At 51.5% G+C, this 27,395-nt stretch overlaps 10 protein-coding genes across 10 annotated transcripts; 6 read left to right on the top strand and 4 right to left on the bottom strand.

Annotated features, from left to right (window-relative positions):
• Positions 1 to 20: 20 nt before the first annotated feature.
• N0V89_000566 (uncharacterized protein) lies at positions 21 to 2,737 on the top strand (the record flags this gene model as incomplete). Its single annotated transcript, XM_056209387.1, has 4 exons — positions 21 to 95; positions 154 to 546; positions 598 to 1,232; positions 1,291 to 2,737. The coding sequence occupies 4 exons, from the start codon at positions 21 to 23 to the stop codon at positions 2,735 to 2,737; spliced, it is 2,550 nt and encodes an 849-aa protein (XP_056076209.1).
• A 74-nt stretch (positions 2,738 to 2,811) lies between these two features.
• N0V89_000565 (uncharacterized protein) lies at positions 2,812 to 3,270 on the bottom strand (the record flags this gene model as incomplete). Its single annotated transcript, XM_056209386.1, has 1 exon — positions 2,812 to 3,270. The coding sequence occupies one exon, from the start codon at positions 3,268 to 3,270 to the stop codon at positions 2,812 to 2,814; it is 459 nt and encodes a 152-aa protein (XP_056076208.1).
• Positions 3,271 to 6,351: 3,081 nt separating this feature from the next.
• Positions 6,352 to 7,814, bottom strand: N0V89_000564 (uncharacterized protein; the record flags this gene model as incomplete). The annotated part of the gene is made up of 5 exons (XM_056209385.1): positions 6,352 to 6,681; positions 6,731 to 7,299; positions 7,349 to 7,527; positions 7,654 to 7,670; positions 7,719 to 7,814. 5 exons carry the CDS (start codon positions 7,812 to 7,814, stop codon positions 6,352 to 6,354), a joined length of 1,191 nt encoding a protein of 396 aa, XP_056076207.1.
• Positions 7,815 to 8,081: 267 nt separating this feature from the next.
• On the bottom strand, positions 8,082 to 9,287 carry N0V89_000563 (uncharacterized protein; the record flags this gene model as incomplete). Its single annotated transcript, XM_056209384.1, has 3 exons — positions 8,082 to 8,285; positions 8,331 to 8,760; positions 8,809 to 9,287. 3 exons carry the CDS (start codon positions 9,285 to 9,287, stop codon positions 8,082 to 8,084), a joined length of 1,113 nt encoding a protein of 370 aa, XP_056076206.1.
• Positions 9,288 to 11,613: 2,326 nt separating this feature from the next.
• Positions 11,614 to 12,495, top strand: N0V89_000562 (uncharacterized protein; the record flags this gene model as incomplete). The annotated part of the gene is made up of 1 exon (XM_056209383.1): positions 11,614 to 12,495. The coding sequence occupies one exon, from the start codon at positions 11,614 to 11,616 to the stop codon at positions 12,493 to 12,495; it is 882 nt and encodes a 293-aa protein (XP_056076205.1).
• Positions 12,496 to 16,434: 3,939 nt separating this feature from the next.
• On the top strand, positions 16,435 to 17,517 carry N0V89_000561 (uncharacterized protein; the record flags this gene model as incomplete). The annotated part of the gene is made up of 1 exon (XM_056209382.1): positions 16,435 to 17,517. One exon carries the CDS (start codon positions 16,435 to 16,437, stop codon positions 17,515 to 17,517), a length of 1,083 nt encoding a protein of 360 aa, XP_056076204.1.
• Positions 17,518 to 19,466: 1,949 nt separating this feature from the next.
• Positions 19,467 to 20,037, top strand: CDC4_2 (SCF ubiquitin ligase complex subunit CDC4; the record flags this gene model as incomplete). Its single annotated transcript, XM_056209381.1, has 2 exons — positions 19,467 to 19,650; positions 19,772 to 20,037. 2 exons carry the CDS (start codon positions 19,467 to 19,469, stop codon positions 20,035 to 20,037), a joined length of 450 nt encoding a protein of 149 aa, XP_056076203.1.
• Positions 20,038 to 20,591: 554 nt separating this feature from the next.
• On the bottom strand, positions 20,592 to 21,143 carry N0V89_000559 (uncharacterized protein; the record flags this gene model as incomplete). The annotated part of the gene is made up of 1 exon (XM_056209380.1): positions 20,592 to 21,143. One exon carries the CDS (start codon positions 21,141 to 21,143, stop codon positions 20,592 to 20,594), a length of 552 nt encoding a protein of 183 aa, XP_056076202.1.
• A 1,115-nt stretch (positions 21,144 to 22,258) lies between these two features.
• On the top strand, positions 22,259 to 22,879 carry HNT2 (Dinucleoside triphosphate hydrolase; the record flags this gene model as incomplete). The annotated part of the gene is made up of 2 exons (XM_056209379.1): positions 22,259 to 22,315; positions 22,391 to 22,879. 2 exons carry the CDS (start codon positions 22,259 to 22,261, stop codon positions 22,877 to 22,879), a joined length of 546 nt encoding a protein of 181 aa, XP_056076201.1.
• A 1,031-nt stretch (positions 22,880 to 23,910) lies between these two features.
• On the top strand, positions 23,911 to 27,090 carry N0V89_000557 (uncharacterized protein; the record flags this gene model as incomplete). Its single annotated transcript, XM_056209378.1, has 3 exons — positions 23,911 to 24,683; positions 24,792 to 25,085; positions 25,884 to 27,090. 3 exons carry the CDS (start codon positions 23,911 to 23,913, stop codon positions 27,088 to 27,090), a joined length of 2,274 nt encoding a protein of 757 aa, XP_056076200.1.
• Positions 27,091 to 27,395: the final 305 nt, after the last annotated feature.

Below are 27,395 nucleotides of genomic sequence, written 5' to 3'. Positions count from 1 at the left end.
CACCCTACCCAGGATCTGATATGCGAGCCATTGTGCCTCTCGAGATCAAGAAATCTTCTTCATACCTCGTTGCATTGAAGGATGGCGTTGGTTTTGTGGGTATCCTCCACAGCCTTGGGGTCGATATGCGTTTGAGCTGATGATAGACAACAGCAACAAAGTCTGCTCAGCGAAATCAAAAAGGCTACAGGTGTCTCAGCATCGCTCACGACTAACCTCAGCGGTGGTCAGATCTTCAAAGGAGTAATCATTGAGCTCAGCATCGAAGTCGAGATCCCAACCGCTATCGATAAAATCAAAGAGTTGTCGGATATCGTCAGTGTGATGCCTAATGAGCAGTTGGAACCACCTAAGCTTGATCTCAGCAATGTCATCGAGTCCCCGGAAAGCATCACAAACGCCACAGTCAGCCACGGTCAAACAAGTCTCACGGCCGCTCAAATGAAGCAACTGTACTCAAACGATCAGATCATGATGCAGGTCGATACATTGCGCGAGAAAGGAATTACTGGGAAAGGGATTAAGGTGGCACTTGTCGACGCCAAGGTACGATCGGTCTGTACAACCTCCCCCGCTTTTGCTAATAGTAGTACTCAGGCTGATACGACTCATCCCGGTATCAAAATCGCGTTTAGCACAGACTTACGAGACTCTGATGACCGCCACGGGGACCCAATGTGCGGAAGCCATGCAACAGCTTGCGCAGGTCTAATCTCGTCTGTCCCTAGCATCGCCGCGGAATGGCAAGGCGTCGCACCTGACGTCGAGCTTGGGAACTACATCATCTCAGGTTGCAAAGGCGGCACCGTTGGCAAAATAATGCAGGCGCTCGAGCAGGCCGCGATAGATAAGGTTAACGTAGTCTCTCTGAGCCTAGGCTGGGGCTCTTACTGGGCTTTTACCGCTTTCTCTAGCGAGGTGCGGCTCTTCGAGAAGATAGCCGCAAAAGGCATCCTTCTTGTGGTGTCAGCCGGTAACGATGGGAATAAAGGACTCTACAAGGAAAAGATTTCCTGTACGTCGCCATCCAATCTGTGTGTGGGCATGGTCGAAAACACGCACAACGTGGCATGGAACAACACGGCGTCTTATGCACTAGATGATGGCACTGTTGGAAAGATGAAATGGCGTAACGGCAACAGTGGTTCGGGCATGTACGGCTGGACAAACGTTAGTCTCCCCCTTTGGATAAACCCCACGCTCGGTGGATGGGCTGGGAACGGTGCAGATGGGTGAGTGAAGCGATATATAAATCCTGTGAACCAGATCGCTAATAGGAATGATTTTTAGATGCGCTGAGTATCCAGCAAACACTCCCGACTTGAGCAGGCACATCGTACTTGTTCGCCGGGGCGAGTGTGGCGGCGATGAGCTCATTATCCAGAAAGCCGGTGCCCATGGCGCCAAATACGTCCTGCTGTCCGACTTCACCGGAGCGGTAGATAGGCTGAATGACATCAATGTGAACGTGCCGAACGTCACGGCGGTTGCGTTCCTTCCCGGAAATGAAGCGCAAAATCTAGTAACCTTACTCCAGAGCGGCCGCAATATCACTATCAACATCAGCGGAATAGCGAGCTATAGTAGTAGCCCCAAGGGTGAAGGAATAGGTGGTCGTATCGAGAGACAAAGTTCTTGGGGCCCAACCCTCGATGGTTCGACCGGAGTGGGCATCGCTGCACCTGGTACCGAGATGCCACTTCTTGTTCCTGGCGGTAAATTTGGATTCGGCGGAGGTACTTCGTTCGCGACGCCGGTGGTCGCAGGCGCCGTAGCTCTTGTGGCCCAGGCATTGAATACGACTGATATGGCTCGCGTGGCAAACGTGTTAACCTCGACGACTAAGTTCCTCGATCGCGATGCGGGAGGCGGATGGGGTCCCGGATACGCTTCGACAGCACAGCAAGGCGCGGGCATGATCCAAGTCGACCGCGCTGCCTCTGCGACCGCCTATGTCAACGCTCGAAACCTGGAATTCAACCAAACCAATTACCGCACCTCGAAGAACGTCGATATAGTCAATATCGGGGACAAGGCCCTGGAGTTCGAAGTATTGAACGTACCAGCCGGTACTGTGAATTCACTTCGGGAAACACATTGGAGCGGCCCTCTCGCTTTCGAGCCTATCACCAACTACGATGACATCTACAACAAAGGCTATGTGCAGCCCGGTGCCACCTTACAATTCTCAAGCACCAAAGTGACTGTCCCAGCGAAAGGCAAAGCAACTATCCAAGTCACTGCCATCGACCCGAAAGACCCTGGCGCTGACCTTCTTCCTATTTGGTCCGGCTGGGTCTTGTTCAAGGCTGCAGATGGCTTCAACCTCAGCCTTCCCTATCTGGGCTTCAAGGGGGACCTCGATCGCAGTCCTAAGGTGTGGAGGGTCGAAGCCCAGAAGAAAGCTGTAAATTTCCCTAGCGAGACGCAAGGTATTATCTGGTTTAGGGGCATGGGTTCTCATTGGATCAGGACGTACCTCCATTATGCAGGTAACGGTACCAGGGCATGGCCAGTTCCAATATGGGATGATGGCGAGCAAGCTGATGGAGGAATCGTGGGGACCGGTTGGTTTGGTGACCTCAAGTTGAATCCGGGTTCCACCAGAGTTTCTGCAGGCGAGTATTTCTTCAGGACTGATAGTTTGCGAGGATTCGCGGAGCGTAATGGTCCGACAACGGCGGATGACTTGGTACATATTGATTCGGAGCCTTTCGCTGTCGCTTGGAGTAATTAGACAAGGCCCATACACTTATTATTCTTACTAGTAGAACACCTATGCAGATCTACATTCTTCAAGGATTATCCTCGTTAAGCATCAACAATGTGTCGCTCGTTGTTCTCCTGGGGCTCCGCTGCGTCCAGCACAATCTCGTTCGTCTGCCGCCTGTCAAACATCCTATCAATTTCTTCCAGCGAAAGCCCTTTAGTCTCCGGTACATAAAGAAACATGAAACCAACAACACCGATCAACACGCCCACATAAACTAGGTAATACTTCCACAAGATCTTCTCCAAGGCAATGGGATTGATGTATTGATTGAAGCAAGTAGCAGCAGCCTGAGAAACCCAGAAGACGCTCGTTCCCTTCGCACGGAGGCGGCTGGGCCAGATCTCGTTGATGTAGAGGATGGGAATTGGTGTCAGTCCAACAACGTAGCCGCCGAGGAACAAGAAGAGGAATGTGATGACTGCGTAGCCTGCTACGATGGACTGGAAGGTCGAATACAGGGCAGAGCAAACGGTGACCAAGATCATAAAAACCAGCATTGTCCCGGCAGAAGTTAGAAATAAGCGACGTCTACCAGCTCTCTCAGCGAGGAGCGCGGCGCCGCAGGCTAGAAACCAGTTATAGATTTGCAAACATCCGTTTATGCCTTGCTGTTTGAAAGAGCTGGTAACACCAACTGTACGCAATACAGGTGCCAGGTAAAAGGTGATAACGCCATTCCCACACCATTGAGTAGTCACACCGATGACTACAGATAGCATGAGACGCTTTCGATTTCCTGACGTACTGCAGAGCGCCGACCAACTAGCCCTGTAGTCTTCATTCTCGGACCCGGTCGTCAAGCTGAATTGTGTTTGCTCTGATGTCACTGTTTCATCTTGCAGATTTCCGTTAGCGTGATATTTAGCAAGGATTAGCTTGGCCTTTTCAAGCTTCCCATGCGATGCGAGCCACCGAGGCGATTCAGGACAGAATAAAGTCAAGGGAAGTTGTACTGCGGTCCAGACAAGTTGGGCGGTCACTGGTAGACGCCATGACCACGAGTTCGAAAAACGCAAGGCTCCATACGATGTCCAAGCAGCGGTCATAGAACCGATGAAGTAGAAGGTATTGAATAGCGCGCCAGAAATAGCACGTTGTCGAGGATGAGCAAGTTCCATAAGTAGAGCCGAAGCCGCTATGATGTTGAAGACCGCGCCAAATCCAGCAAGACAACGTGTTGCGAGAAATTGCCCGAAGTCGTGGCAGAAGATCTGTCCGATGAATGCGCTGGCCATGCAGATGTTGCCAAACATTATTCCTGCTCGACGGCCAAAATTGTCTGAGAGCCAGGGTGCTGGGAAGAATGCAGCGATGCAGCCTATTGGTTGCGCAGCCACGACCAGCCCTAGCAAGTTGGAATTTGAAATCCCTTCGAGGTCTGCAAACCATCTTGGGTTGGCTATTAGGCTGGAGATGAGGGAGCTAGCGTAGCCGTTTGCAATGGCTCCTAGATAGCATGCTGAAAGTAGGAAATTGAGCTTGCGCAGGCCTGGATCCTTCCACCACCGTGGGTAGCTGCTATTAGGAAAATCCATGTCTCTGATTGTGAGTCTGGTAGTCTGTTGAGGAGCATATAGGTACCGGAGTATGTTCACGGGTACCTACGTCATCGTAGCAATGAAGTTAGCGGGGCTTCGGACAGCGAATCAGATTCCGGCATCACATCAAACGTTCAGAATCTCTCACGCCAAAGTGAAAGTCGTCATACAGCAACAGTTCTACACTCCAGACACGTGCCAAGAAGCGAACCATCCTCGGATATGCAATACTCTACTTAATATCTAATGCCTTGTGTGCTGGCAAGCTTACAGCCGACCTTCGACTCGACACGGGTGCAGATATACAAATCATCGGCTATGGTGCCAAACCCTAGACGCGTTTCTCAAATCCATTTGTTGATATTACATCCCACGTTTGACTTCGACATGTTGTAATGACTCACGTGCAGGTCATTTCGTTTTACATTCCTCAGGTTCAGCTGAAGCTCAGCCTGCCAGCCACCGAGCATTAAGCGAAAGCCTGCAACAGCCACAAACATGATCCAACCAATTGCACACACTCTTTCCCTCTTTGGAAAGCCACAGGCCGTGGCTTCGCTCACAGTTTCGTGACTGACGACATGCGCAGGAGGCTGAGTTCGCGTACCCGCTCTATGTACTTATGGTATTTGCGCCTCCCTACACAACTAACATGATGTCACAAGGGCTTTTTGGCTGATTCTACGTGCAGCATTGTCCCTGTGCTTCATGATATATGTATCCAAGATCTGCGCTCTAGACCGCTCCTTTGACACGATCACATTACGATTGTTTTTAGTCTCGACCCCTGACTACAATCCGCCAATCACGATGACTTCCTCTATTAGTCTTCCCTATATCATCGCCTCGATGCACACTATCTCTTACTGGCGAACAGTCTCGGCCCTGCCGAGTCTTAGCCCCGGACCACAGAGCGCTGTTGATGAGGTGTGGTTGTTTCACAATGACACGTCCTGCCACAACAGCAGTTCAGCGGCTCAAACAGCCGCAGCAAAAGATCCCGAGTTCTTGTCTACGACAACTTTCGGAGTATTCTCGGTACTGTTGGCGTTCGGATCGCTCGTTGTTGGTGTCGTTGGTATTATGCAATTGCGACGGCGAAGGCGGGGTCTGAATTGTACAAATATTATCCCTCAACAGTCTTGTAAGCGTTTTCAAGGAATGTTTTCGCCAGTGCTTACGAATGATCTCAGCTAGCACAATCGCACTGGCCTCAAACACAACCCCGGCTCCGATATCTGTGCATACAATGCCACTCTACCAATGTCCGCAAGCTATGGAAGCTTCGACTATTGGAGCATCAACTGCAATTTGGAGCCCTTATACGTCTGGAATTCAACAGCCTGGCGTACCGGTAGTCTTAAAAACAAACAGCTCAGAGACTCTCGTCACTGAAATTTTGCCGCCGCCCCAAAAGAAGAAGAGCTCCAGTCCGCCACGTCCAGCGCTTTCTCACTTACGTCTACGATCATCGCTGTTGAATAACGGTGACAAATTGAAGATGGCAGCGTGTTTGAGGACTTTTACAATGTGAGCAGTCTCAGAGACTGGTAGTATATATCTTGATACTGTTTTGCGGCTTGGAGCAAAGCGTTGGGGTGCGTCACAAGAGTGACAAATTTATTATGATGATCTCATTTACAGATAAGCCCATTTGGTAGGTATTTATTTTGCGATATTTTCACGAAATGTCATATAACTTGCACATGCTATTCTAGCACCGTCAATATGAGTGAGAGCATGAAGACATCGTCAAAGACGCGCCAATTAACCATCATACCTACCTGTGTAGTACCAAGCTGGCGTGAGCGGGTTTTCTCAAAATTAGGCGGTTGGTGGAATAAGCGGGGAGCGAAGTACGGCTACAAAAACAATTGAACTTTGCAAGGTATAGCTATTTGTTCCGCATCAATTCTTTAAACCCACCCAGCAATCAATAGTGCAAGACACGAAACTGTGCCAAATACACAAATCAAGTTGTGCAGATGCCGAGCGCCGTTGCCATAGACGCTGATCTTCGTGAAGATCTTTCCCACATTACTACTTCTTGTGTTTCCATTCCAGCATCGTCTGCCCTATATCCTTCAAGGGCCGCAATTTTCTCTCATTGAATTTCCCGAGCAAAGGCCACCATGTCCAGATACTAATGACACATGTCGTCAATACCACAGTAACGACCCAATAAAGCCAAACCCACTTAGAGACCATGGGTCCTTCGTTCGCCGGATCGAAGTCCCAGAAACTGGTGCTGAAGACTGTAGCAACGAAAGTTCCAGGTAAAAATATGAGCGTGACTATGGAGATGACCCGCATGTCGGCGCCATACTGGTGGCTCAACTCATTATCTTGCTGGGCCCGAAGAGCGTAGACCTGTAGCTATCAGTCATGGGTTGTGTGGTATTCGTGATTGGTACCTCACCATCTGAACCTGCGCCTGCACTGATTCTTCCACATACTCATTTCTCCTTAATGCGCTCTTAACGATTTGACGCATCAGGCTCAACTGATCGGCAAAGACATCGAAACTAGCGGTGTTATGGTTCGTCACGTTCTCCTTGCGCTCCAAATATGACTCCATGCTATCGAGGATGCCGCTCACGCCCTTCAAAGACGAGCAATTGCTTGCCAGCGCGTTCGCCAGAGCCGTAAGTCTCCTTGGCATGTCGAACAGATCAGGGGCGCGCGTAATGCGCTCTTCAGACAGAGAGTAAAGATTTGTGCCCATGGCTTCCCGAACAGAAACGAAGTCATAGTAAGTGGTCGTAGAGAACCGTTCTAGATCTTCAAGAACGATATCCGAAAGCAGGTAAGCCACGTGCAACGGGAACAAAGCATAGCTTTGGGACTCTTCCAAGCGCGCGATTAGTCTGTGCGCATGCTCTGAGGCGATACCAAAGCATATTACGTAGGTATTGTTTCTGTTGCGATCGTGCGTGATCATTAGCGTGCCACGGAAGGGTAGACCGTAGACAAACCGTATGACAAGACCTAGAGCATGTTTCAGATACGCGAAAGAACCATAGACAAGGTGACCTACCGGTGTAGGATGGATCACCAGGTACAGGGTTACACAAGAAGCTGCAGGATCCCGCTCTTGCTTGTGCACGGAAGCAAATATCCGCAATCTTCCAATACTCAATGAACGCCTCCAGGATATCGGGTGGATATGGTATCCTCCTATGATCCCCGCTATAACGAGTACTCCTAGTGATCACCCTGGTTGTACATCAGTGTCACTTCTTTGGTGAAGGCAAGAATTCTAACAAAGTCAGCGTCCAATTTGATCTCATTGAAAAGCTCGAGTCTATCAATGACAGGAGGCGCTTGTCATCTACATGAGACTGTGACATGCTGAAGCCCTGCGTTGATCAGCTCATAGACTGCCTTTACTCTAACTGTGCACCTACATCCTTCTTCTGTATGGACACTAATACATGGCCATCGTTCGGCTCGAGCAATCTGGGATTACGGATCCATTCGCGAGGCCCAAAGGACGCATTCATGCTGGTATGGGTAAAGTAGGTTACGAAGTTTGTGGAATTTGGAGCGAAGAACGTTGGTGCTCAGCGGCTGTGCGCGTCAACCAGGCTGAAGACATGCATGCCAAATACGAACGCCAATCATATCGCCCCGCTGGTGGTCACACTTGCGCCACTTTACAAGCATAGGCGAAAATGGAGAAGTTGAGAGACACGCATATATAAAACATAAACTGTAGTGCTTGAAAGGTTCTGTGTAGACTTTGAAAAAAGCCTTTACCCCTTGCTACCCTAGGTAAGACCAGTCAGCATGATAGCGTCGTCCACTAGATTGTTCAGCTGATTGTATTGGCCCTGCAGCCACAAATCCAAGATCGGCTGGTCTTGGCTAACAAACGAGTTTCTTGCAGGAGGTAGAACCTTTGTGCACTCTTTCAAGTCATTGATGTTGTTGACGCCAAGCAGTGAAAGCCGGGTATAGGCTTTCGCATAATCCTGCAAATATTAGTCATGGCCTGCTGGAATAACTTCAAGATCTACCTCGTTCCAATGGTCTTGTCCATTGATGAACTCTTGCCACTCGTCCTTCACCCGAGCATCTTTGCTTAGCACCACATCACTTGCGAACTTGAAGACCCTGGGTGGCGAAGTAGATACAGTCTCTCCATAGAACTTCACATCCCATACACCAGGAGTACTATCCTGCGGGTCGCCGTCTCTTGCTGTGTTAACGAAGTGCTGTTGCGAAGTCGTGTGTGCTCCGACCAGAGCAGCCAAGTCATGTGGGTCGATCGTTTTCGCTTGAAACAGCTTGACCAATTTATCTGCCGAGTCGTTCACATCTGGTAGAAGACTAGTCGGTCCAGCTTTTGCGTTATCTTTGCGGCCAACGAATGATCGAATGCGCGGACCGAGAGGGCAAACCACCGTGGCAACGGTGGCACCCATCTGTATCAGATCGGCCATGGTTCTACACAAATTAGAAGATTACTACAGAGTGTCACGCACTTGTACTTACACCCCATACTTGTTGTACTTAGTATACCATGTTTTCATCTGATCCCCGATTGTCGCAAGGCCGTTGTTGTCCGAGCGATTGATTTCATCGGTGAGGAGGATGCTTCCATCAGCGCCACCGTATGAGCTTGTATTGGACCAGACTCCGGCATCATGAAACCCTAGCCGAACAGCACCACGCGCGAATTTCGTGCAACGCCCGGAGGTGCCATTGAACTTGGCAGTCATCTCATATGAAATCCATTTCCACACGCAACACAGGTCAGCCTTGCATGCTGCGCTATCTGGTGTCCCTGCGGGTGCACCAGCATCGATCTCGCTCGATCGTGCGTCCTTTTGATCCAGCAGGATGGCCTTGATATCCTTTCCGATGGCGGTCAATTGGGTGTCTTTGAGATTTTTGAGGTCTCCAATGAGCTGCTTCGGTTCTTCGCGGGTGGCCTTGGCTGAACGTCGAAGATCTTTGATCGCCTCGCCCATGCCGGGATATGCGAGAACGAAGGATGAGTACAAAATAGCATAACATGAAACTGTTATTATCTTCATATTGACCCACAAGAGTAATCGGAAATGATGAAACTCAAGTGTGATTGATATGGACTCAGCGCCGCAATGGAGAATGCTTGAACTATTTATACTTCTAGGCTCACCGTGAGATTGTGGTGCCATTGCGACGCGAAAGACGATTGTGACAGTACGGGTGAGGACCGACTCGAGTCTGTTTGTCGGTCTGGAATTCAGGAAAGTAGATGAATACGAGAAAATCTAGACACACCAGATCGTGACAAGCTAGTCGGAGGAAGCTCTGTCCAGGTTTTCGATTGCGTACGCACAAGTCTTGCGTCAAGTGCAGCCTGGTCTGTTAAGCTCGCAAGGTAATAAAAGCTGACGGCCAAGGAGGCCCTTTAGCAACATCACGATTGGTCCAGGTGGTGGTGCATGCGCGAGAAGTACGGTCTCATCGGCCTGAATGGCGTTATCGGGGTTCTAGTACTTTCGTATATATATTGCTCATGCAGGAAGCTTTCAGATCTGGAAGATAATGCGACAATGTCCCGAGGGAGGTGACTCATCCAAGATAGATGCTTCTACTTCTTTAACAGAACCTTAAACATGAAAGGCAATTGCTATGTACTGGAAGCAGAGGGTATACTGACGAAGCAATGTGATCTTCTTTGTACGACCCAGAAGGATCACCGGGACGACCGAGTGGTTGATAACGACATGTGCGCTTAGCATCGGGGCATTCTGCAAAGCTGCCCTAGGTCGAGCTGGTTACATTAGTGTGCAGTAGGCCCGAGCGAACCTGCGGGACGCTGTGTGAAGAAGAGCCTATTCTTAGCCAACCTGAGGGTTGTTCCTGGCTAGGAAGCGGCAGATCTGCGTCAACGAATATATGGCCGCGTATCTAGCGAGAAGTATATTGTAAAGTCAGCCGCAGTGAGGACCTGACGCGGTTGTGGTTCGTGCTACAAGCGAGGGTGAGGAGAATAGAAACCTCGTGACTATTTAGCCGGATAAGGCAGTGTGTGAAGATATTATCTTTAAGGGGATCTTACTCACTTAGTCCGATATGAGTGACCCTGCTCAATGGCAAGATAGGATAGCTGCGCACAGGAGAATTCGTCCAGTTCTAGTATGCGGCGCCGTGCGCTCTGTACGCGAGTTATGACTGTTATGGAATTTGAAGTTTGGTGAACCCGCACATGTGCGCGGTGGATCTGCAGCGTTCAAACTTTGTAGCCAAGAGGGTCGGACTCCGCTGCTCCGGTGCAGAACTACGATTGCCCTGCATCGAGCACGTGAGGTCGAAGACACGAGCATGCTGCAGTTGTCGTATCCGCTAACGGAGACATGGCATCCTAGGACTTTCTGTTCCATATTCAATATGCAGACCGCCTCAGGTATCGTAGAGCGGCCACTGTTGGCATCCTCTTTCAGTACTAATGTCAATTCCTGCGCGGCTTACGGTACGTAGGTCCGGTTCGTGTTCGTCTCGGTGTGCCTGAGAACAAGTAGGCGCATTGATACCACGCAAAGGTGTCAGGAGCGCAGCTATTCACATCTGCTCTCAATGCTGTGAAGCTAGCGGGAGCGTAATTCATCAGAACCAAAAGGCCGCAGCAAGTGTGAGAGAGCGAACGACGGCAACCGGAGAATTGGACTTTTTATAAGTGCTTGCGTAGCCTTCAAATTCCTACGATAGTTTTTTCTGGTAGCTCAATATATTGCAGGACGTACGTTGGAAAGATTATACATTGATGCGCTGATCTTGTCGCGATGAAGGGTGGTGCCATCGGCACTCGAACGGGTAGATCGTCTCACGTAAGCCGCCCTAATACGTAAGAGGTTGGTTTGCTTATACTCTGGTGAAACCCGATGGGCGACAAAAGCTTCACCGTGTTTCTTCGCTAACAAGAGGTCCGCGCGGTGTCCTACTAGCTGCTATGACCTCGATGTCCGTGAAGTGGTCTACTGAAGGTTTGTTGCGAAGCCTCCTCCTTAGCTGGGAGCTATCGCACGCAGCGGGAAGCTCAGCCAGCCGCACGCTCAGCTCTCGACGCCGTGACACTACGACGTGCACTTTGCTTCTGACCGCTCAGCTGTATGGATTGTTTGGCTGGGAAATCGTCATCTTGCTGCTCAGCATTCCGCGAAGTTATTCCTGCATAGGCCCTAGCGCTCCGTGTCAGCGGATAATCGCTCAGAACAACGTATTTAGATGCGCTTACGCAATTATAGATTTTTCTTCTCTTTGCTTTGTCGGCCTCATCTTCATATAATATCTCATCATTAGTTGGGAAATATGAAACGTCTCTCCGGCCTCTTCTCTACCCCCAAAACCACCTTCCAAATCCTCTCCGACCTTTACCTCAACTACGAATCCCAATACCTCACATTCCACATCCCAGTCTCAGCACCCCATCTCATCCTCGCAGGCAACATCGGCCAGCTTGCAGACTACGATGCCTATCTATCATTCCTCGTCAGACGCTGTAATCTCTACGAGAAAGTATATCTTGTTCTGGGAGCCTTAGAATTCCAAGGTCTAACGTACGAAGAGGGGTTACAGTTGGCACGACATATGCAAGAAGAAGCAGCAACGAAGGGGAAGCTGCAAATCCTGAATCGCACAAGAGTCGATGTCGCCGGCACGAATATCACATTATTGGGATGCACATTGTGGAGCCATGTACCTGAAGCAGCAGAAGCAGCAGTGCTTCGAAAGGCGCCAGAATTCGACGTGAATGAAGGCGTTCGGCAGTGGAAAATTTCGGATCACAACGAGGAACACTTTCGCGACCTAGCCTGGCTGCAAGCAGAGATCAACGATCCCAAGACATTTGTTGGCGATGATGCAACCTCTACATCGCCCCAACCCCAACAGCTTGTCGTTATATCTTCGTTCACGCCAGATCTGCATCATACGCTTCCTCCCTGGCAAGTACACTCGCCATGGTGCGCTGCGCATGGAACGGATTTGTTGAATGGAAACAACTGGAATGGTGTAAGGTACTGGGTGCATGGGTCAACCGGAAGAACGGGCAAAGCTAAACGCTTCGGCCTCAAAGTTGTTAGCAATCAACGAGGACGCGTCGGAGAAGAGGACAAGGGCATCTTGAAAGATAACGTTCCGGCTAAGGACAGGGTGGATATGTTCGATGTGATGAAAGTTATCAGGGTGTAGGTGTCGAAAATCCGGAAGTCAAAATTCATCGATGCGATCACTCTCTCTGGAGTTGGAGGAATAAACATTCATTCCTGGAGGTATTGATGTGAACACCTGATAGCAAATTGAGCAAAGTGTTTCGGTTAAAATCTTGCATCTGGAAGGCTGAACACCCCTGCTTGATACGACATGCAGTAAGCGCCCAACTCATCAGCCTTTCGCGCGACCTCGAAACCTTCATGCTTCTCAACTACTTAAGATAGCCAGTTCCAAGCGTAGCCTGCTGCGACAGTTCCGCTTGTTCGCACATTGTTACGTCGACCCTCAAGAACCGGGGCAATCCCACCACTGAGATCATGGTTTTCTGGTGCATGGCGCTCAATTCACACAAGGCTGCGGGTAAGCGCATACGCGCACCTGGACTGTTCCAGCGACCTTCATGGAAGTTCTGGACATGCACCCGCGCTATTTTCCAATTCAGTGCGCCAGTCCTCCCTTATCCTTTCCTTATGCCAATATACCTGTTGTTGCTGTTTACAAGAGGCATCGTCAAAGTTCTCTCCTGGTGCAGAATGGGAGACGGGACGTTCGCCAGCTCAATCACGTTGAAAGCCACATCAGAAATTGTTCTTGTAAGCTTGAGATCCTTGTACAGCTCCATCTGAACATTAATTGACGGATCGTCAGAGCCTGATTCTACGTTTAGGAATCTATCACAGGCACTTTGACCAGTACACTTATACGGTTTTTTGGACTACGTACTTCTGCGTAGCCGAATCGCTAGACACATTCACTATGGACTACTGTCAAGCGCTACGAGAGCAACCTGAAACAGACGCCGAGATCGTCATGTTCGTTGACAATGGCTATCGGTTACAAATTCCGTGCTCGAAAATGACAACCGACAAAGACCTCGTGAGGCTTCTACGTATGTTTTACGAGCTCACTATGGCAAGAAGAGGTGTTATACAGATTTTTGGCTTTGAAACGAGCGCAAGAATTGACGTAGTACAAGTATGTCTATCTTTTGATTCGTGTTGTGTTGACTTATTCACGATGTGTAGCTTCAGTTCGGTGCAGCTGTTGGCCCAAATGTAGGCCCACCGCTCGATCTCGGGCGCTATGGCCCATACAACAGGCAGATACACTTCTTCCGCGATCCTTCGACACTAAATGGTACCATGATCAGGGACAGAACTCTCGACGAGAGCATCATGCACGGCACGCATAATGACCCTCAGCGTATTTCAATCACGATCTCGCCGCTTGAACAAACACGGGCGCTCAATGTAGTCAGAAGCTGGAACCCACGTTCAGCAAGTGTGACGGTAGCTATCCCAGTCTCCATAAGCTTGGCTGTGTCGGTCGTTTGGTCGGCTGTATTCACACTGAGATACGAAGCCGACATACAGGCTAGTGTACAAACGGGTTTTACCATAGGAAGCTATGTCGTGACAACAGGTAAGCCTTTCTAAGGTCCATTTCGAAATTGCGGCTTACGATGTCGAAGGTGCTGTCCTTATCGCGCTGGTCGCCTTTCTGGACACGAAATATAATTCCAGCGAGCAACCCTCGGATCTGGGTTTGTTTGCTTCGTTACCACCCAGTCCACAGCCTTCCAGTTTGCAGCTTCCCAGATTACGACCTCAGTCTCCGGAGCAATCACAGCTACACGTTGCCTTACAGCCTACCCGACCGCGAGCTGCAACGATACATTCGCAGTCTGCCCCGCAGCTCTTCCACCAGCATTCCGCGCAACTACAGCCCTTGCAAGCCCGGCTACTGCAACGGTAGATTACCAGAACAGTCGTGAGATCTTCAGTATAATCCAAAACAATTGTAGCGAAGCGAATAGATTCTCTCTTCTGATTAGGAGTGAAGGTCTTCTTGACATGGAACCCCTCCTTCCAATACCTGTTCCAGTTCCTCAATCCTCTCATCTTGTCTCTCAAGCATAAGTCTCATATTCTTGATCATTTGCGCCTGTGCACGAATAGTCTCTTGTTGCGCAGACATCGTACTCTGCTGAACCTGGATGGTCTGAGCATCTGACGCGATGATGTCTTCATATAGCTTCAAGATAGACTTGGAACGGGGTTCGTCGTCCAACTTTGGTGGATTAGAACTATAGGGCGGAGGAGATGGCGAGTGTTGGAACGGTGACGATGGTGTCTTCGTGTGCCCTGTATTGAGGTTTGCAGTTGGTACGACTTTCGGGGATGAACGATCTGGGTGAACGCATTAATAAAACACTAAAGTTTTTATAAAGGCGGGTTCACTCACTGCTCGGACGTTCAGGCGGCGACACGTTCCTTTCATCGTTCCCACGCCTTTCTTCTCTCTGTAAATTATGACCCTTCCACGGCGCAGCCTGACCACCAGAATGGATCTGGATCGTTGCTCTCACCAAGACTCCGAAGTTCGCAGAGAAAATCGCAGACCAGAACGCAAAGGCATACACCCTGGCTGCTCTCAAAAAAAGCACCAATACCGCACTGTACAATAATGATCTTATCACATCATTAGGTATTTGCGCCATGATGTGCGCAGGATTTCGACGATAATGATGGTTTGATTCTTCGCGCGACGCCAGGAAGAAGTAAGTTGGCTTAGGTAGTTGTTTCAGGCTCACCTAACCCCGAGCCATCTCCAGCGCGCCCTTGGTATATAATCCACAACCAACACCCTTGAAACCCAGCGATCCCAGAGCTGAAGAATCATAGTGTGGCTCAGCGACCCTCAGTCCATGATTGTGGAGGGTGGGTGGAGAACTGGCGTTCACGCGATGTGCTCATGCGGACAAGGTGAGACACACGAGGGTGGTGTAGGGGAAGCTCTGATTGGTCGGTGGCAAGGGATCGGCCGGATTGAGAACACAGGGGGCCCGAAGGTATGTGGAAGCTGGAACATAAGGTGTGCGTCACTACACTTGTTTCTATCCCAGTCTATATCCTGGTCAGGAATTATAAAGAGGGCTTTTCCATGTTCACCGGTTAGTAAACGGGGTAGAGGTGATACGTTCGTAAAGATCCGGCTAGAATATCCTTCTGTCTCACAGGCACCCGTCGTATACCTAGTTCAAGCAGCTGCGCATCGTTGTGAAAGTGGCCCTTGCTGCAGTTGGCAACCTTGGAACAAGTAAACTTGTTGATGATCGCAAAACAAGAATGCGTTATGGGGACTGATCATGAGACAAGTTTTACTTGGGTATTTCGTCGACTCCCACTACAGGCCCAACTCTTCGAGCCTCCGAGATTGCATCGAGGCGTCAGTCCATCATGCAAGTGTACGCTTATTCGTTACAGTATTTGAAAGCGTACCTCGTACGATAACAGGATGTAAAGACGTCGAACTACCTGTGGTAGACAGAAATTTTTAGGGAACTCATTAGTTCCGACTATTTGATGAGTTGCACACGAAGCTCATTGTGGCTGAGCGACTAAAAGTGCAGGACTGAACGTCAATTCGGGGAGGAAGCTAGTAGATTCGTCACTACATGCTGACTGAAGGCTAGCTGTAACTCACGCCACGCTAGGGATAGAGGACGCTCTCGGTTGCGATTGGATATTAGAGCATCGGAACTAGTCGCAGCTAATCCAACAGTCAGGTCGCCCACTTTTATCCTGATGAATTTCTTGGAGACCGGCCCCATTCTTTCAGGCACGATGATGAAAACATAAGCTTTGCGCGTCCAACCGATCTCATACTATCTCAAACTGCTGTCCTATTTTGGTCATGCTCGCGACTTGTGTGTGATTGGCGATTGAAACATAACACGGGCAACAAGATGCTCCACGAAGCTGAGGCATTGCTATGGTCGGCTCTGCGGAACGAATGTATATAAGAAACCTAGACGCAGACACAATGGACTATCGCAAGCATCCTTTCTAAGCACTGGGCCAGGACTTGAACCGAACCACTTCATCGTTGTCTGTATACCTCGTTGTCGCAGAAATCATGATTCAACTTCGATCCATCTCCATCATATTAGCAGGCCTCAGTGCCGTCAAAGCAGTTCCAATCTCAGATGCCCAAACACCCCCTTGCGACCTCTCAAGTACCAGCTGTGGTCCAGTGCCAGGCGAGTCGGACATATACAACGACTACGCCGGCAAAGCAGCCCCATTCCCAGGCAACTCAACTGGAGCAATCAAGTCGACCACACCGGAAGATGATCCAGGAGCAGATGATCTACTCTTCCAGAACCTGTTGGCTGCCGAATGGGTCATCTACTCCTTCTACCAGACCGCCGTGGAGACGTTCAACGCATCCTCCTTCATCGCCATCGGCCTACCGAACAACACGTACGAACGTATAACGGAAATCCGAGACAATGAGGCAGGCCATCTGCGTATTTTCCAGGATTCGATATCTTCAAGCTCGGTTAAGCCCGGACCGTGCAAATATGAGTACAACCTCACAACCCCCGAATTCTTCCTGGCTCTCCAGCAAGTGATCGAAATCACCAGCGAGGCCTTTCTCACAGGGCTCGTACTACAGGCCAAGCTAGACAAGACAAAGTCCGCCATGGTGGCCATCGGCGGAATTGAATCCCGCCACAGCGCCTGGGCGTTGATCGACGTCTGGGGAGCCGATCCCTTCACCGGTCCAGCCGAGACTATCTTCCCGTACGCGAACGAGATCTTGGATGTAACAAACCAGTTCGTCGTGCCGGGTAGCTGTCCCAAGGAGAATCCTGTTTATCCCAGACCGAGTCAACACCTGCCGCGGATGAACTTTGAAAGCGACTCGACTACGGCTAGACCAGGAGCAGATATCACGTTCACATTCACTAAAAATCCGCAGTACCAGAATGACAAGGAGTACTATGCTGTATTCTACCATGGATTGCAGAAGGTGTCTGTTCCATTCGATGTCAAGACAAACCGCACCACCATCCCAGCAGCTTTCGATAGCAAGGGCTTGATTCTTGTTGTCATCGCCGATACACCTGGTGCACCTTACACGGATACTGTTGTCGCTGGTCCTCTTACATTGCTTGAGCAGCCGTCGCAAATAACGCTTGCCTTCGGCAATTGAGCCAATCTTGAGCTCTCACTGAGGGCTAGGTGAATGGAATCCACCCTGTCTGTAGCTATAGATGGATTTAGGACCCTTGAAAATTCAAATCAAGCATCCTCTAGACGAAATTCACGAAATTCTTGACAAGGTTCTGAATGGCGTTATTTCCATGTGCTGCACTCCGTTAACGTCAACGTATCAGCAACCATCTTCCACCCAAGCCCTCAGCTCTGTACGCTGCCACGACGATCAAGCCCAAAATCATCCAGTTCCACGGCTCGAAAACTCGTCCCACTGCAGGACTGAGCTCTACTGTATTCATCGTGTTGTCCTTGCTCTGGAACACGATGGTTGGCGCATCTAAGATAGCTAGAGTATAGTCTTGCGTCCTACGTTGTGCTCGTTAAATGGACTTCCAGAGCGTAGATGGGATGGGCTAGTGCATACGGCGCATACGTCTCAGCAACAAATGCGTATGTGACGAGTGTAATGGTGAGTAATACAGCGAGGGACCGGAACATCGTGCTGCAGCGTAATTTTGCTAGCCAAGTGAGCAATATCGATGTGATGTGGGGCACAGCGAGTAGATGTTTAAGAGGTAATAAATACAGGAATGGTAGAGTATGAAGCGACGTGAAAGATAATTAGGTCTGGTGGTACTTGTATGATTCCTTCTTGCGGGATTAGCCTAACTAGGTAAGCTTCAGCTCAGCATCGCGCAGCCACAACAGGCCCTTGAACGAATGCCATGAGGGGTGGGCTCAGCTGGAATATGGTGGCGTCGAGCACCAAGCGAATCGAGCTCAGACATTGGTTTGGGAAGAGATCTAAACGCCTGGCGCTTGGTTGGAGAGACTAGGCCTGCATAGACTTTGCGGAAGAACTTGGGATCAGGCTGGAACGCGGCGAGCGTGACTTTTAGAGTGCGGGTAGACCCCAAAATTGACAAGGGATGCATAAGAGAGGCAGCTCCGGGTCCGGATTATGAGGAGGAAGAGGTCAGAAAAGCATTGCTCTAGGAAAGCGAGGTGGGAATCGGCGATTACGAAGCCGTCTTGAACAGCGGCTGAATACTCCATTCCAGCATTCGATAGATGCCCGCCAACGCCCAATTCGTCGTTATTCCTCTCTCATTATCAACCGAATTGCACTTGATCTCTGCTGCCAGAAGGCTAGTGGCTCTCAAGGTCAAAACGTGCGACGATCGCTTTGTTGGGGGGCGAACCGAAGAAATATCCAAAGCGGCCGACTTCTGTAATGACATGGCTATCTCGCCGTATGTTTTCCATTAGGGCAGTGCGGTGTGTCTTTCGAAATACCGAAGGAAGTGGTGGACGCGCGTGGAGTCGTAGGTCGAGACGAGGCTATCCGCTCACCGCCATATGCGGATGCAGAAACGAATCTGACAGCGCGACACTCGTCGATGCAGCAGATTCGACAGCGAGACCCCTGGACATCTTTCTCTGCTCCTCACAGGCCGAGTCTCGCTTCGTGTTGAACTGGTCGAGAGGTGATTGACGGGTAGCGCCAGATGGCATCCCGTTTCCACGACGACGAAAGCTTGGCAACAACAGGCGCACCCCTTGGCCCACGCTCGCCATTTATCAAACACGCCTCAAATCTGACCGCTGCACCCCTCTCGCCTCAGTATACTGCCCTCAGAAATATCCACGTTCATTCACACTTAGCCCTTTGTACCACCCTTCACACAAAGAATCCACAATGGTGAGTACGAGCCGCGGACCCTTTCGCACTTTGCGTTCCCAATCACGTTGCGCGCGGGGCGCATGCCTCCTCCGCGCCGCTGCACTGGAAGCAGCAACAGTGTGCGCTTTCCACGGCAACGACGCGACACAAACACGAAGCTTGTGCCACGCTCGCCTTCGCACCGCGCATAACACATCCTCCTCCGAGTCCCTAAACATCACAACGCTCTGCCCGCGAAAGCGAAAGCGAACAAAGACACCATGGACAAGTCTCATTCTCACAACCAACAGGCCTCTACCAACTACCGCGAAGCCTTCCAGCTCTTCGACAAGCGCGGCAACGGCCGTGTCGACCGCGCAGCGCTCGGCGACCTGCTGCGCGCCTGCGGACAGAACCCGACGCTCGCTGAGATTGCAGACCTGGAGCGCGGCGTTGGCGCAGACTGTACGTACACTATCCCCCTCCACCACGCAGTCCCACTCCTGCTTCCACAGTGCTGCAGCGTCCCGCCCCAGCACCCATGAACAGAAAGCAGAAAGCGATCCGCTAACACAGGAGCAAACAGTCGATTTCGAAACCTTCAGCAAGATCCTCAACCGGCCCGGCGGCTTCCGCGAGCCCTTCGACATCGAGGAGTACATACGCGGGTTTCAGGTCTTTGACAAAGATCGCTCGGGCTTCGTCGGAAAGGGCCAGATCAAGTACATTCTCACCAACCTGGGCGAGAAGATGAGCGAGGAGGAGGTCGAGGAGCTGTTCAAATCGACAATCGATACCGGTAACAATGAGGTCGACTACAGGGAGTTTGTCAAGACGATTGCGGAGAACTAGGGCGGTAGACGGTGGAGGTGGGGTTTCAGTTCGGGATGTAACTTTTGATGAGGCCTTCACGATTTTTATGATTCGAAGGTCTCAACTGCATGCAGCACGGCACAGGCGTTGGATTGTACATTGGGCAGTCTCATCACTTCGATTGGAGTAGTTCTGGGATTCAAGGAATTGAATGGGCATTCACGTTCAGTATCGCTCAAAGACATCACTCAGATTAGGTGTGACACGTTTGTGAAATGTGACGACATTCAAATCGTGATGTATCATTCAAAAATACCAGATGGAACTGTTTTTGGTCCACTTGCCAAACGCAATGTCTATCTGGGCGCTCTCTGTGGTAGCTTGAGAAGCCCTGCGCGTTCGCCGAATGGGGGGGTATCTGTAATGCAGTAACATGGAAAAGGAAATGAAAAAGCAAGAAACGCCTCCCAGTGTCCAGCTGTTCCCGAGCCGTGACTGTGTATCGTGCGCGCCATTACCCTACCCATCCGCTGTGCATGGTACAAGTTGTCGATATGAAATTCGTAAAAGCCAAGAATCAGAGGCGTAGGCTCTCACGTCTTGATCTCCGCCATAGCCACCACCTGCATGCCCCCGTTCTTCGGCGGCGTCTTCCCCATGATCATCTCACTCGTCGTGACGAAGCCTTCAGGCAGGAGATAGACGAGATCCTCCTTCCGCCCCGCCCGATCGCCCGCAAACTGCTGCCAATCGAGCTGATACCCGACCACAAGATTGCACCGGCCGCACCGCTGCAGGTACCGCTTCTCGAAGCCCGAGTCGCTGGTCACGATGCTAGGCGCGTTCTCGAGGTGCGTGCTGAGGAGCAGGCCGTAGTGATCGGTAGGCGCCGGGACAGGTTCGTTCGAGGGTCGGCGGCTCTTGGTGGTGGGTGCGGGTGGCGGCGGGAGGGGCATGATGTGTGCTCCATCGCAGGAGTTTTTACGCGCGGGGAGGGCGTGGAGAGGTGTGCTGGTTGCCAGGAGAAGGTGGGTGCAGAGGCAGTGGTAGGTGTAGACGGTTGAGGAGGCGGCGAGGCTAAGTTTATCGGAGGGTGAGGGCGAGGGCATGGCGAAGTAGTCCCGGGAAGATTGAGTGATGTCCATGGTTCTGAGAGGTGGGTTGTTGAGTGACGGCCGGTGTTGAAGGCGGTTGAACAGCGCGTAGATGTGGAGTGTGAGGATATGCCGGGGAAGGTGTTGGCGGGGTGCAGTATATGAGTGTCAGAAGTCCGACTGCGTCGTCACTTTCTCCTCTTTGTACGAGTGCGCCGTGAAGTGGGCGTCAGAAGTGTGAAGTGAAGTCCGGAATGGTACTGGTAAAGTACTAGCAGGCGGCCGAGGTGGTGCCGGTCAAAATTCGGCGGCAGTAGACGACGGCGAAAGAAGTGTTTTTTTTAGCTGTCCGTGGAATGGAAGCTGGGGCGAATTCCTTATAAATCGCGGTTCTGGTGTTTGCCCAGGCGGGAAGCGCGCTGAGACGGCCGCTTCGAGACGTTTGGCAGAAAGTCAGACGCGGTGAGGCGTTGCCGCGGGATGGTGGGGTGGGACTGCGCGTCGGAGGCTGCGAGCCAAGTCCGCGCCGGATGCAGGCACAGGCGGCGGAGTGAGGGGTGCGTGTGTGCCGGGGAGTCGCAGCGCGGTGGACTCTGAGGGTTTGAGGCTCTTGCAAAACGCAGCGGCCAAGCTTGTTTCTTCCGTGTGTGAGGTCGCTCGGCGTGCTTGCCTCTGGCCGTGAAGAAAGGGTCCAGCAGTTGAGCCGCTAGCGCAGGGCCGGATCCACTCGCGCAAGTGCAGGTGAAGGTCCACGGCGGATGCCATCTTCTGATCTTATACGCAGCCCACTCTTCGTCCGGCGGCGCGCGGAGGCCACTGTGCGCAGGCAGCAGATGCTGATAACACACAAGCCTTGGAGGCGCCGTGCCCGGCCTTGGTGGCTGCATGCATCCTGACGTTGGCCTGCACCGTGTCGACAGTCGAATTACTGCGCCGGCCTCGCGCACGCGTTGTTGTCGCTTGCTTCGAGGGCCTGTCGGCGCTGCGTCCAGCTGACGTTGGGGCGCCGCTTCTGGGCCGCACCAGTCGCCTCGCTTGCTCTTGCACTCTGCCTTCTCTGCCTGCCCGCCTCTGCCAGCGCCCCGGCTACCGAAGGCCCGCAGCCCGATATCTCCAGCCAAACGCCCTCTGCCTTGCCATCATCATTCACCTCGCCCATTGTTGGCATGCCGCCGCTAACAACGGATGCAATCAAGTTCGGCGCCTTCGTGGTAACCAACCAGGTGCGCCTTCCCGCCCACGCACCATGACGTTGCCATGTCTTGGTCCGAGTCTCGATGAGGCTGACGGCCGCACAGGTCTTCCACCTCACCCCGCTGTCGTACGCCCTCGTAAACCTCAAGCCGCTGCTTCCTGGTCACGTCCTCGTCTCGCCACGCCGCATCGTTCCGCGCTTCAATGACCTGTCCGCTGCCGAGGTGCAGGACCTCTTCCTGACCGTCCAGCGCGTCTCGCGCACCATTGAGCGCGTCTTCGATGCCTCGGCGCTGAACATTGCGATACAGGATGGCCAGGATGCCGGCCAGAGCGTGCCCCATGTACATGCCCATATCATCCCCAGGAAGAAGCATGACCTGCCTGAGCCCGATGCCATATATGAGATGATGGAGAGCGAGGATGGCGATCTAGCCAGGCAGTTGAGGAAGCGCGACGAGGGCGACGTGAAGCGCGGTAGGTTCCCGGCTGTAGATGCAGATGAACATCGCAAGCCGAGGAGTGAGGAAGACATGAACAAAGAGGCTGAGTGGCTCTTTGAGGAGATGGCTAGAACCGACGAGAGGGAGTGATTAGGCCAGTGTAGACCCGTCTCCAAGCCCTGCTGCCACACCGGATAGAGTAGATGCAGTCTGGGAATAATCCCACGGTGCCTAGTATAGAAACATAGAGCACATCCCAGCAGATGCGCGCTGATGTGTGTCAGAACGTATCCTATCATCAACAGGTCTCGCTCATCCGGACATGAAGATGGGTGCTGTGCATACATCATGCATCCTCTTGCTCTCATCTTCAGAGACTGAGACACGTCTACCCAGCCGCGGCGAGACCAGCAATGCTTCCCGCGGCTACTTTAACCGCGATAACGAGGAACAATAGGGCGTTACTAATGGTTCGCAAACAGAAGTAGTCCATCGCACCAGGAACGAAAGTTTTCCTTTCGCATGTCGTCAGATCCAAAAAGCATTGTCATGCTCTCTTTGTCGATCCGTTGTAGGAAACCGTGGTTAGTAAGCTTTTGTGGGGTTCCTCCTGGGGGTTGGGGCCAAAATCCTCCGAACACCATCCAGTGTCCTCGTCAGCCAACATGGCTACCTAATCCATATCAGCATCGGCAATCCAAGCCACCTGCATGTTACTACCTACTATAGCTTGTTTGTAGCGTTTTATTTCCTTTTAGTGCGTGCAACATGTCCTCAACTACTTCCTCTATTACCGTGGTCGGTAGGCCACATACCAGGAGAGCCGCTCCGAGAGTGAAGACAGGCTGCAAAACTTGCAAGTACGTCCTTTGTAGCATGACGAAGCGCCACTTCTGATAATTCCGCTAATCCCACAGAATACGGCGAGTCAAATGTGACGAAGAGAAGCCCCAATGCAAACGGTCAGTATGCTTTCCCCCATTGTGTCGCATGCTTAATGAAACAGATGCACAAGCACAGGGCGCAAATGCGATGGGTACACAACAAGCCCAAATGGCAGCCATGCAATTGTATTTCCAGTGGCCCAAACATCAACAATCCAACGTGCTGTCAGGTCTCCAATGGCGGGCGATAAAGACCTCCACTACCTGGAATTCTATACTCACTGTGCCGCCCCTTCCATGTCTACTGATGGTTTCGACACGCGATTCTGGTCCCAAGCATGTCTACAAATGGCCCAGTCCGAGGCTTCGGTTCGGCATGCCTTAATCGCCATAGGTTACCTCAACAGGTCCCAGTCTGGAAGCTTGAAGAGCGCTCGCTCCGGTCTAGTAGCTACTTCCGGACAGGAGACGTTCTTGACACACTATAACAAAGCTATCAGATCTCTTGCGGAACGAATCTCTGACCCCTCGTACAGCGCCGATGTTGGACTTGTGTCTTGCTTCATCTTCATCGGCATAGAAATTTTGCGCGGCAATTATGACTCAGCCATGTTACATTACTGCAATGGGCTGCGCATTTTGCAGACGCTCAGAGGGAAGCAGAGGCAAAGTCGTAGGAAAACGCTGGGCTCTGACCTGATAGAAAAGTCACTGGTCCCTCTTTTCCATCGCCTGCTGACCACAGGAATCCTATATGGCGTACCTACTGAGCTCGTCATGTCTCTTAATCAGACGCCACCCAATACTCCACGAGTTGCGTTCAAATCTGTATTAGAAGCTCAGTTCGCAATGCACGAGCTTCGCAATCAAGGCTTATTGTTCATTCGCCATATGGGCGAGAATTTCCGGCCGATTACGCCTCCTCCTGAGCACAAGCTGCTCGACCAACAGGGCTTGCTATTTGCATTGGATGAATGGTGGGCAGCATTGGAAGAGCTCGAACGGGGCATGACCCTCTCAGAGGACGAAACAATCACTGCACACTCGCTCAAGGCGTGCTACTACACCACGTACATTCTTGGAGCATCCATTACAGATCCTAATCAGTCTGCTTGCGATCGGCATTTGCCCCGTTTTCGGGCTCTGGTATATCATTGCAAACAGGTAGTGGATTACAGCCAACGCCTAGGAGCTACATCCCCCGCAGCAAATTTTACCTTCGAGGTCATGGTCATTCCTTGTCTCAACTTGACAGCCTCACGGTGTCGTTGTCCAGTCACTCGCCGCGAAGCTGTCGCCCTTCTCGAGCGCAACATACCACGCGAAGGTCTTTGGGATGCACAGCAGCAAGCCGTCGTATCTCGGCGGCTTATCGAAATCGAGGAAAGCGAGGTCGACCCCATCACTGGATGGCCAACCGAAAACTCGAGGGTCATGAGTACGCAAAGCCCGGGTATCATGTCATGTTGCAGGTACAAGGCAGGATTCCGCTTCCTAAGACGTGCACAGGTACCACTTCCTTGATTGCGAGCTACGCTGACTTTGATGGGGGTCTTTAGGCACGGTTATTCGAGGTGACATGGATGGAAACGGACGCTTTGCGGTTTATTTTTCAATGGACATGTGGGGTGAGGGTCGGGGCGAGGCACCGCTGCCGCCAATGGACGAACGCGGGAGGATGTGGAAAGAGTGGTTCCAGCTGTGACAACCATGGGTGAAGGTGAACGTGTTGACCAACCTTGTTTCTCTCAAGCAATCCCTCCCGCGAAGACCACAGTTCGCTCTACGGCTGCGCCTCAGAAGCGTGCTTTCACCTTCAGCACCAACCTTTGACTCAAGGGCACGTGCCCTCGCATGCCCTCACGCCCGAGCCCTCCCTGCGCAGGCAGTGTACTTGTCAAAACGCCATTAGGCACGTAAAAAGCTTGCCTGCGTCGTTGAATTTTATACGCAATCACTCGGCTTCTGCCCAACGCGTACAGAGGCGACCACCGACTCAGGCGCGACTATTCCTGACGTCAAAGACCTCCCACATTTCGAAGGGGATTTTCCTTCGAGCCTGATGATTTTGTAGCTCCAGCTCCCGATTTCATCATCGCGTCCCGACTCCACAATAACCGCCCACTTCCGCACAATTACCCTTTGAGCTCGACGACTTCGGCATACATGCGTCCTAGTCAAGGCTTTTGCAGAACAATGCACGTCAAGCCGGTGTCAAAGGCCGATTGGAATTCCTCATTCCATGCGAGCTTATTTTGCGATGACTGCAGATGCCGCGGACACAACACCAACAAAGACAAGCCGTGTCCGAACAAAGACAAGCCTCGCTGCACATACTGTGGTAGGAAATATCACGAACGGAAAGATTGTCGTATGGAGAAACGTGACCTCGCCAAAGCAACCCGGGAAACCAGGGGTACAGACATCGGCGTCACCAGCACGACAGCAGCAGTGGCTGCTAAATCAAGGCTTACCGCCGTGGCTGTCTCCGACGGCAATCTCTCTATCAGCTCGGCCGCATCAACTCCGCCCGCATCCACCACTGAGGTCGCCAGCTCGGATGCACGTACTTCTCGCCAATCTGGCACCGACGGCTCGAATGGAGCGTTGCAGCACCTCGCCATCGAAGATCCGGTCACTTCCGTCAAGTTTATTTCCCAGTTGAATGCAGACCGACGGCTTTACAACAACGCTAGCTACCTGGAAAAGAAGGGTCCGCAAGCCTCCACTCACCATGACCTGCTCCTTCAGTCGCCTCAAAGCCTCATGAAGCTACCTCTCGAGCTCCGGGAGAAGATCTGGACGTATGCGATGCGGGATCTCCCAAGCCGCTTCAGTATTGACGAGGAGACTTACATCGATCAACTTGTCTTTCAACCTGACACGCTTCCGCCTTTTACATTCATCAGTCGGATGCTAAGAACGGAAGTCATTTTGGCGTGGATACGGAGGACGCGCTTTATATTTTCGTCATCTCAAGGCGGCTCTCATGACAAGCTGATCCGCTTTTTGGAGCAGTTCGAATATGGTCTGCTGTCAGTTCGCATGATAGGCTACCGTCGGGATTCCTGGTGTTGGGTCCGCACCTTGACTGAAGAGAACAGCTTCAAATCCATCAAGAACACGGAACATCTCGTGAAAGCCGATTTTCGTTCTTCGCCAGCATACCTAGTCTCCCGATGCCCGGGAATCACAAGCATTGTAATAACTGCACAGAAGCTTCGCTACCTTTCTTCGTCGTACAGCTGGTGCGAGCGCAACATCATCCCGCTGACCAAGGAAAATCTTCGAGAATACTGGTGTTTCGACGGATTATTCGATATGCAGAAGCTACGACATGTCTACATTTACTGCGTGAGTGAGAAATACTACCAAGCCGATCGTACGGATTGGCCTGTCAATCTCGAAGAAGTTTTGATAGAGGGTTTCAAGGCGAAGGGTCGGAAGGTGGAAGTCAGTTTCGCAAACCAACGCTAGAAGTGCGTCTTTCGGAGCGGTGGTCATGCAAGCATCGTCCACGTTCGCACTTGAATGTTCTATGCGACTTTCCCATCTCAAGCGGCGCACGAGGTGTCTGTACCTGAGCAATATCGGGGGGAGCTGATGCGTGGGGCTTAATTTTTGCCATATACCTCAGCCGCTATCGGAAACAATACGAAGGGAGCATATGTCATGGTCACAGCGGGAACTTAAAGACGTGGAAGTATGAATTTACATCACTTAAATTCAACTAGTAACTGGGTACCGGTAGTGCTGAGACAAGTTGAAGTTGCTCGTACATG

Source organism: Didymosphaeria variabile (assembly GCF_027946475.1).
Source record: "Didymosphaeria variabile strain IMI 356815 chromosome Unknown scaffold_1, whole genome shotgun sequence".
In the NCBI taxonomy this organism is placed as follows: Eukaryota; Fungi; Ascomycota; class Dothideomycetes; order Pleosporales; family Didymosphaeriaceae; genus Didymosphaeria; species Didymosphaeria variabile.
The sequence above is the reverse complement of the archived record's forward strand: the minus strand, read 5'-3'. Positions and strand labels throughout refer to the sequence as shown.